We start from the raw sequence: 9,983 nt of genomic DNA on the forward strand, positions 1-9,983 counted from the left end.
AGATAGGAAGGTGCTAAGTTCATAGAATATATATATATATTAAGTTTCATTTAATATATAATTTTTTTTTTTTTTTTTTGTTATCAACAAGAAAAATAGTTCAGATTCATTAGGATTTAATCGAGAAATTTGACGAAATGATCCTAAAAATGTCATTAAATGTGTTGGTGACTGACGCATAAATTTAATTGCGCAAATGACCATTTCAAAATATTTTGACGAAATTACTTTGCCGCGTAACGTGGAGGGCAAGATCGTCTCGCGAAAAAAAAAACCTGTGAAAAGTTCAGAATGATCGTGCCCTTCACGTTATGTGTCGAGGTAATTTCATAGGCTTTCTCTTCGTGTGACGATTCTGTGATTTGCGTTACGCGGCTAGAATAATTTATCCGAATATTTTATGCGTTGATCATAATAAAATTTCTCATTTAACTAGTATTAAGTCTTATCCATCTCTCATCTAACTAGGACATTGACTTTTCTTTTTCTTTTTCTTTTTCTTTTTCTCTTTTGTCTATTCTTTTTCATTTTCTTCAAGTCTACTACTATATAAACCAGCTTGTAAATCCCAGGAAGACTTTTACAATTCCGCAGTTTCCAAACTCTGTCCGACCTTAATTTCCTCTTTTCAAGATCCCATTTTGCCCCAAGTTTGATATCTTCACTTTCTTTCTCCTAATTTTGATTATCTGTTAAATATTGGCTGGATATGATCTCACCCTCTGATGGGTTTCTTCAACTCAACTGTATGTTATATATTATATATTAGTTCATCTATTCACTTGTTTGTCCCTCCCATCTCATGTTTTGCGCTTTTGACCCGACGATCTGAGCTTCAACTAAAGGGGACCCAAGTAATATAAAGGGCAGGGGTGGATTTTGTTGTTAACAATGGGAAACAATTGTGTTGGACCAAGCATTTCAAGACAGGGTTTATTCCAATCGGTTTCTGATGCAGTTTGGAGAAGACGGATCTCTGATGGTGGTGTTGCTGCTGCTCCTACCAACACCAATGGAGGAGATAACACGCGGGAAACTTCTAATCCCACTAGAGATATGGAAATGCCCACAGCAGTCCAAAGTAAACCGCCTGAGCAAATGACAATGCCGAAAGAAGAAGAGGAACCTTCGAAACCCGTTAAACCTCCAAAGATAAAGAGGGTTGCTAGTGCAGGCCTTCGAACTGGTTCTGTATTGCAAAAGAAAACCGGGAATCTGAAGGAATTCTACAGAATAGGGAAAAAGCTAGGACAGGGTCAGTTTGGGACAACTTTCCTTTGTGTGGAGAAGGTCAGTGGAAAAGAGTATGCTTGTAAGTCAATTGCCAAGAGGAAATTGTTAACAGATGAGGATGTGGAGGATGTGAGGAGGGAAATTCAGATAATGCACCATTTGGCTGGGAACCCTAATGTGATATCATTCAAAGGAGCGTATGAGGATGCTGTGGCGGTTCATCTTGTTATGGAGATATGTGCTGGAGGTGAGCTTTTCGATAGGATTATAAAACGAGGACATTACACCGAGAGAAAGGCTGCTGAGCTTACTAGAACTATAGTTGGAGTTGTGGAAGCTTGTCATTCTCTTGGGGTTATGCATAGAGATCTTAAACCTGAAAATTTCCTGTTTGTGGATCAGAAGGAGGATTCACTTCTCAAAACAATCGACTTTGGATTGTCCATATTCTTTAAGCCAGGTATATGTTACATGTTGTGTGTGTCTTCTTGAGATTTTGTTCTTTAATTTGATTGAGAAACTGCAGGAGAAAAATTTAGTGATGTTGTGGGAAGTCCTTATTATGTTGCTCCAGAGGTGCTGAGAAAGCGATATGGTTCTGAAGCAGATGTTTGGAGTGCTGGAGTTATAGTTTACATTTTATTAAGTGGAGTGCCTCCTTTCTGGGCTGGTGAGGAATCTTGTATGTTTATTTTATTCCTCAATGAATCAGACATTATGCTTTTAATTGACTTTTAATTTTGTAGAAAAAGAGCAAGGAATATTTGAGCAGGTCTTGAATGGTGATCTTGACTTCTCATCAGATCCTTGGCCAAGTATTTCTGAAGATGCCAAGGATTTAGTCAAGAAAATGCTTGTTCGAGATCCAAGACGACGTATAACTGCACATGAAGTTTTATGTGAGTTGGTTGGTTGATTTATTATAGTATATACTTTTTTTGGTCTGAAATCTTGTGTCTGACAGTGGTTTTTGTTCTGCAGGCCACCCATGGGTTCAGGTCGATGGTGTGGCTCCTGACCAGCCTCTTGATTTTGCTGTTTTAAGTCGTTTGAAACAATTTTCCGCATTGAACAAGCTCAAGAAGATAGTTCTTAGAGTAAGTATCTCGAGTTGCCCAATAAATTTGTATTATTTTCAGCAAAAAGTATATGATTTTTCAATTTTGTTTTTTTTTGTTCAGGTGATTGCAGAGAACCTGTCTGAAGAAGAGATTGCTGGTCTGAAAGAAATGTTCAAAATGATTGATACAGACAACAGTGGGCATATCACCTTTGAAGAACTTAAAGACGGAATGAAAAGAGTTGGTGCCAATCTTAACGAGTCCGAAATTTATGATCTAATGAAAGCTGTAAGTATTATTAGGACTAACTAGTAACTGCAATATTGACAATTTATCTGAAAAAGATCCAATTTTTTTTTATCTTAAATTGCAGGCCGACATTGATAACAGTGGAACAATTGACTATGGGGAATTCATTGCTGCAATGCTTCACTTGAACAAGATAGAGAGGGAAGATAACTTGTTTGCTGCTTTCAATTATTTTGACAAGGATGGAAGCGGTTATATCACAGCAGATGAGCTGCAGCAAGCCTGTGAGGAGTTTGGCATAACAGATGTCCGTTTGGAAGAAATGATCCAAGATGTGGACCAGGACAATGTAAGTTTTGAATTGGATCGAGTTTTAATTGCTGTTTGTAGAATAAACTTTTGATTCTGCAAAATGTTATCAGGATGGACGTATAGATTACAATGAGTTTTCAGCCATGATGCAAAAAGGAAATCCAGTTGTAGGAGGAGGTGTGAAGAAGAAAGGACTGGAAAACAGCTTCAGCATTAGGTTCAAAGAAGGATTAAAGCTATAACATTGGTAACAAGAATCTATTTCTTTATGTTTATCTTCATCTCTATCTCCTACAGAGACACATGTATGATTACTGTTTGTTCTTGCCAAAGAGTGTATCTAGCTAGCTAGTTTATGATTTGTATAGCAATTGAGGAGAAATGGTGTTTGGGCAGCCTTGTTCATGAAGTGTGTATTTCAATTGACATATTGGCCTCTGTTTATGAAATTTATCATTATTTTTCTCTATAGCTCAAAAGTTATAAAATATAAATACATTTTAGTCTAAACTAAAATAGCGATGTATTAACCTAAGTTTGCATTCTGAATCAAAACAAGGGAACGAGTGTCTATGGCGGGGACTGGAGGGTCTTTAACGCCTTGAAGTCACATAAATCGTGAAATTCATAGTTCGACCAAGTAAATTCCAACGAATTAGAACCCCTGAATACATTTTTTCACGCCCCTTGGTTCGCCTGGAAAAAGATAGGAAGAGGGATGTCCAACACGAGGACCAACACCCGAAACGAATCATTCGAGATTGCAATAGTAATTTTGACATCATCATTTGAACTTAAAAGATCACTTCAAGGCATGCAACCAATGGTATTCAACAAATTATAAACATCAATTCATAATCATGCATTCAAATAAATCAAGATATCATAACATCAATCAAGAATGTTAAAAGGATATATCATGTGAAACAATCAACCAATATCAATTTCATTAAGACCTAAATCCAAAACATGATATCATTCCATAATATCAATTTTTTTCCCAAGATATGACTTCCCCTTGAGAACAAAAAAGAAAAAGGGATATGTAGTGGATATTAATCTTCAAACACAACAATTATACATATTTTTAGAATGATATTAATTTTTCTAATGAGAATATCAATTAGACAATAGTTTTTTGTTTTGTTTTGTAAAGATGTTTTTATTACCTCAAGGAAAATAATATAAGTTTTTATATGGTTGAGTTTTCCATTTATGATTAACCCTTCATCAAACTAGGTTTTATCACCTATTTTTTACAAATCGATATTAAATATAATAAAAATTCTCTTTACTAGTAGTGCCAAAAACTAAGACCTACACTATCAACTATCAAAAGTAATTTCAGCTGAAAAATTAACGAAGTCTGGAAGAAAAATACAAAATAGAAAATTGAAGATCAGGAGAAAATATAAAGGCAAAACTTATTTAGGAAATTTTAAACCAAAAGTTAAGATTCTTAAATTTCATTTGGAATTTAAATTATCTGCTGAAGTGGAAAAAAATGCATTAAAAATGAGAAAATGTAGTTGTTATGAACTACATAGGTATGAATCATTTTCATTTCTAGTCACTAATGATGTTTTTGCTAAAGCAATGGGAGCATATAGGACTGGAAAATGTATTAGAAAATATTCATGATCTCTATTTCTTGAAATTAAAACAGAGAACAAATCTGGAAAATATTCTAAAGCTGGGACACTCATATGTTGGGTCAAATTGTATGAAGCTGGAAAAATGGTCTAAATGTATGAATCAACTCAACAAACCGAAAGAAACAACCCAAATTTGGTTCAAACTAATGAACATTCCAGCTCATATGTATAATGCAGAAACACTTAGCCATTTCGCTAATCTTTTGGGAAAATCATTGTATATGAACTCAATAATAGAGAAAAAAAGAACACATCACATATACTAGGATAAACATTGAAGTGCATCCTAAAAACACTTACCAACAAAAATGACAGTAATTGACAGAAGAGGCAAATCCACATAAATGAATATTACGTATAAATAGATGCCAAACAGATGTGCATTCTGCAATACTTTTGAACATCCCAGTAATAAATATACTAAAACAATTGAAGAACAACATGAAAACTAAAAGTTTAAAAGTAGAATAAAAATGTTGAAATTGAAGAATCAAGAATGAGGAAGCTAAAGATGGAGATACATAGGATGTGAATGATGAAAATCGAAGAAAAGGTAAGATGAAGAATCATAGAAAAATAATAAGACTCATAGGATGAAAAATGAAGAAGAATCAAAGTAAGGAAAAGAGAAAGAATCGGGAAATGAAAGTAAAGAAAAATCAAAGAAAGAAAGTTATAAAAATACAGTGGAGGAAACTGAAGAGGAAATTTTGAAAATAGATCGAAAAAATTAGACAAAAATGAAGCAAAAAAATGTGCAAGTAAAAGTGAAATCCTAAAATACTGAAACATAATTTTTTATTTTTTTAATCAAATTAGTGTTATTCTCCTCTAAAACGAAACTAATCCAAGGAAAGGAGGTCAATGCTCGCAAATAGTCATTATCAAATGCAACAGTTCAATCACTAATTATAAAGTCTAGAGTCAAACAAGTGATTATGCAAAGTAGGTGGGCTGCGAGAGCAGACGATTGAGATCCGAAAATAGCGAAAATGATATTGGCAAAATTGAACAAGAATGTTTAGTAGTATCGATATATATGCTTTAGTTGTCTTTAATCTTTTGTTTTTTGTTTTTTTTGTTTTTTTCTAATCAGATATTCTAAAGTTTGATATTTTTAATCAAAGTTATGGTGTGTTTAGTTTTGATAATGGAGCATTTCTCTCACTTTTGGGTTTTTAATAAAATGACGTTAAATTTTTTCAAAGTAGAATAAAAAAATAAGTAAGACTACAACAATGGATCTATATGTTAGAATTATCCTAATTAAATCCTAATTTAATATGTGAGAAATTAAAATCTTGAATGCGGCGGAAACGTACCTTAATTAATCACATGAATAGTGAATCTTCTATTTCCTTAAACTTTGCATGGATTGAATGATTCTTTCCTTAAACTTTCCTTATATGGAATGATTCTTCCATTTGATGAGTAAGTCAATGGATTTCTCTCTCTGTTGATGGGGACACAAAGGAGAATTGACATTACTTCAAATGGGGACCATTACCGTTACATATAACCAACAATAAGTTAGTTATTATAGTTTGACAATTTCTAATTTAGCCCCTTCATAAAATTAGAAATGTCACTTAGGTATCCTCACTTTATTTTCATGACAAATACACCCATAAGCCATAAACTTAATTTCACATTAGATCGCATTATTTTGGCTTATATTAAATATGACACATGCACAATTATTTATTATACAAGTGACCCTAAAAATTCCAACAATCTCCCACTGGGTCACGTTTGTACAAAAATAAATGTATCAACCATAATGCGCCTGAAGTTTTATGTCATCTTAATCATATGTTGTATAAACAATTTTATCAATTAATTATATCAATATAGGACCAAAGAGCTCGTCGTTGTATTTAAGCACAACTAGACCCAACAATGATCACATAAATCAATACAATTAATTGACAAATCATATCATGAATGTGAGGAATGAAAATTTCATGCAAGGTGATCTTTTCATGTCAATTTTCAACTGGTCCTACTTAACTTTAGTGAGATCATACTTTAAACATAATTATACAAAGTGTAATGAACTGAATAATACTTAAGTTCTGATCAGAATAAAAACTTTATAAATATCTATAAAATAATTAAATTGGAAGATGTCAAAATTACAAACTCTCACTGAAGTTAGAGATCGTTGATCTCTACAACACTCATACGAGCAATATCCTCATGAAAAACATTAGATGATAAACTTATTGGCATGAGGTTCATAACCATAGAGTTTGTACATATATATTTTATAGAAATTTATCCACTTTGTATCATTTATTTCATAAACTAAACTTGATGTCAAAATCACTTAATTTGATGCCTAGTAACATGTTATAAATTTCGCTGTAATAGTGGATGACGCCATAAGTGTTTGTTTGACACTTCTTCAAGAAATGACAAAACCAGCTAGCGAAAAATATTATCCGAAGTAGATTTCATACTATTTTGGCATCTCGTAATATCGGAGTCAGAATACTCAATGATCTCAAGACTTTCCGACTTTCTATATGTGAGCATTTAATTCTTAATTCTTTTCAAATATCTCGTAAGTATTGGCTACTTAATGTCAAGCAAAATTTGTGACAAACAAAATGTCACCCACATATAAAACCAAAAATAGACGTTTACTCCCACTGAACATGTGATACACGAATAATCAATTAAATTCACCTCAAAACCAAAAGAGAGAATTGTTATTTTGTAAAATTTGTGGTATCACTAACGAGCCGCTTCTTTAAGTCTATAGATTAATTTCTTTAATTTGCAAACCATATTAATTTGGTCTCTCGACACAAAGTATTCTCATTGCACCAAATTGTTTTTTCAATGTCTCTATTGGAAAAACCTCTTAACATCTACTTTGGTGAAGCTCCATATCAAAATATGTAATGAGTACCATAAATTGTTCTTAAAGAGTAATTCAATTAAATTGGATTGTCATAAAGACACTTGATTTTGAGGTTGTTGAGTTTGTACTTAATGAGTTTGATCATATTGTCTTGTTACTCTTGATTTTTGAACATTATCCTCAATATCAATAAAATTCTTATCAATGTCAAAACACTTGAGATATAAATCAAATCTTCCACAATAGGAATTATTGATCTAAATCATTTTTAAAGACACAATCATTTCTCCCCTCAAACTCAATATCCTCAAAACAAATATTGTAGTCTCGTCTAAAAAAAAATATCTTTAACTTGACATCATAAAAAAATTATAACCCTTAATTATTTAGGATATTAAATAAATTAGTTGCTCACATTTATAAACTTAAGTAACAACTAAATTCAAATAATGATTTATCTCATCTCAAAATACTTAATGCAACATTAATATCAAGTCTTTGGACAGTAATATTAATTGCTAATAGTATTTTGGTGTAATGATCAAACATTAATAATAAGACATGTCAAATAATCAATCTATCTTTGGATGGATTAATTATTCACATAAATAAGACTTTATAGTTATTACATATTTATCATCACAAGTATTAATGCAATTCTGTCAATTAATTATCAGCCTTTGGGCCAAATAATATAATCACATGAATTACACAATACTACCATTCAAAATTGTCTTGAATTAATTTCAACAAACATTGTCACTTTGGTGATTATTTGTATCAATCAATACAATCCAAATAATGAACAATAATATCATTAATTTGAATTTAAATGTTATATTATTGTATAATCCAAATCAAATATATGATTTTCTAAAGAAACATATAATTTATTTTATTATAAAAAATAAAATTATACCGTAGGAAGATTTATTAGACCAAATTTTAAATATAAGCCTAAATCCAATTATTAACTAATTTATTAATAATCATTAACCTTAATCTTTTAATCCTAAAATAAAGGATATAATTAAAATTTTATTATATATTGATTTATATATATATATATATATATATAACCTTAAACATTATTACTTAATTCTCTTTTGATTTATAATATATATTATATATTATTTAATCCTTTAACAACAAATATCAACCGTCAATTTAAAACGGTTAATTTTTTAAAAAAAAAAAAAATTCTCCCTTTAACGAGAAAATCTAGATTAAAACAGAGAATTTCTCCCCTTAACGAGAAAATCTAAACCAATATCAACCGTCAATTTAAAACGGATAATTCCTCCTTTAACGAGAAAATCTAAACTTTAAAACATATAATTCCTCTTTTAACAACTTTAACAAGAAAATCTAAACGAGAATCTAATTATCCTAATTATCCATAAATCTAGTAAACATTATTAAATAACATCATTTAACCGTTCATAAATATTTGAAGAATTTAAATATTCATAAATCTATAAATTTAACCGTTTAACCGATAGAATCTAAATATCATATATATAGAACTTAACCTAGAGAGAATCTAAATATCCATAAATTTTCTAAATATCCATAAATTTAGGATAAATCTTTATATTTCGTACTCAATTATTTCATAAATTCAATTATCTTTATATTCCGAAATCATGAGAAAAAATTCAAATATTCATATCATGATCATCTTATCTTAATCATGTATTAAATTCAAATATCCCTTAATCTATCATCAATTTTCATATTTTTATGATAGACTTCATAAAATTTAATTTTAATTCAGAATATATAAATCTTGAAAGATAAATATATATATATATATATATTTCAGATTAAAATTTTCAAATTTATATATATATATATATATATATATATTCTTCATCAAATTGATTGACAAAATCAATATATATTCCTTAATTAATTTGAAATTATCAAAACCAATATAAATAATCCGAAAACTAAATATCCCTAAATCTAGGGATCTTATGAGATAATTCAAATATCTCGCATCAATCTTCATGATATATCATATAATCTTAATTTAAAGATATATCAATATTAATGAAATATATATATATATATATATGTATAATCCGATTTAAAATTTCATATCTAAAATATATATATTCTTAATAATATTATCAAAATCAATATATTTATTCCTAATAATATTATTGATGTGATTTAAAATTGTCAATATATATATTATTTGAAATTATCATAAATTCATGCATATATATCTTAAACCGAATGATATAAAATCTTCTCACATAATTAAATTAGTAAATTAGGATGGCTCTGATACCAATTGTTAGAATTATCCTAATTAAATCCTAATTTAATATGTGAGAAATTAAAATTTTGAATGCGGCGAAAACGTACCTTAATTAATCACATGAATAGTGAATCTTCTATTTCCTTAAACTTTGCATGGATTGAATGATTCTTTCCTTAAACTTTCCTTATATGGAATGATTCTTCCATTTGATGAGTAAGTCAATGGATTTCTCTCTCTGTTGATGGGGACACAAAGGAGAATTGACATTACTTCAAATGGGGACCATTACCGTTACATATAAACAACAATAAGTTAGTTATTATAGTTTGACA

At 30.0% G+C, this 9,983-nt stretch overlaps 1 protein-coding gene across 1 annotated transcript; it reads left to right on the top strand.

The window, feature by feature from the left end:
- The first annotated feature begins 543 nt into the window (after positions 1–543).
- LOC124944581 (calcium-dependent protein kinase 1-like) lies at positions 544–3,323 on the top strand. Its single transcript, XM_047484875.1, has 7 exons — positions 544–1,693; positions 1,760–1,903; positions 1,980–2,132; positions 2,215–2,330; positions 2,415–2,582; positions 2,668–2,892; positions 2,966–3,323. Exons 1-7 carry the CDS (start codon positions 892–894, stop codon positions 3,095–3,097), a joined length of 1,740 nt encoding a protein of 579 aa, XP_047340831.1. The 5' UTR covers positions 544–891; the 3' UTR covers positions 3,098–3,323.
- The last annotated feature ends 6,660 nt before the right edge of the window (positions 3,324–9,983 follow it).

Source organism: Impatiens glandulifera, chromosome 7 (assembly GCF_907164915.1).
Source record: "Impatiens glandulifera chromosome 7, dImpGla2.1, whole genome shotgun sequence".
NCBI classification, from domain to species: Eukaryota; Viridiplantae; Streptophyta; class Magnoliopsida; order Ericales; family Balsaminaceae; genus Impatiens; species Impatiens glandulifera.

Excerpts from the sequence above, each read along its gene's own strand:
- LOC124944581 (XM_047484875.1), top strand. The coding sequence starts at position 892 with ATGGGAAACAATTGTGTTGGACCAAGCATTTCAAGACAGGGTTTATTC. Across the intron at positions 2,331-2,414 it reads TCAAGAAGATAGTTCTTAGA|GTGATTGCAGAGAACCTGTC; the intron begins GTAAGTATCTCG and ends TTTTTTGTTCAG. Across the intron at positions 2,893-2,965 it reads AAGATGTGGACCAGGACAAT|GATGGACGTATAGATTACAA; the intron begins GTAAGTTTTGAA and ends AAATGTTATCAG.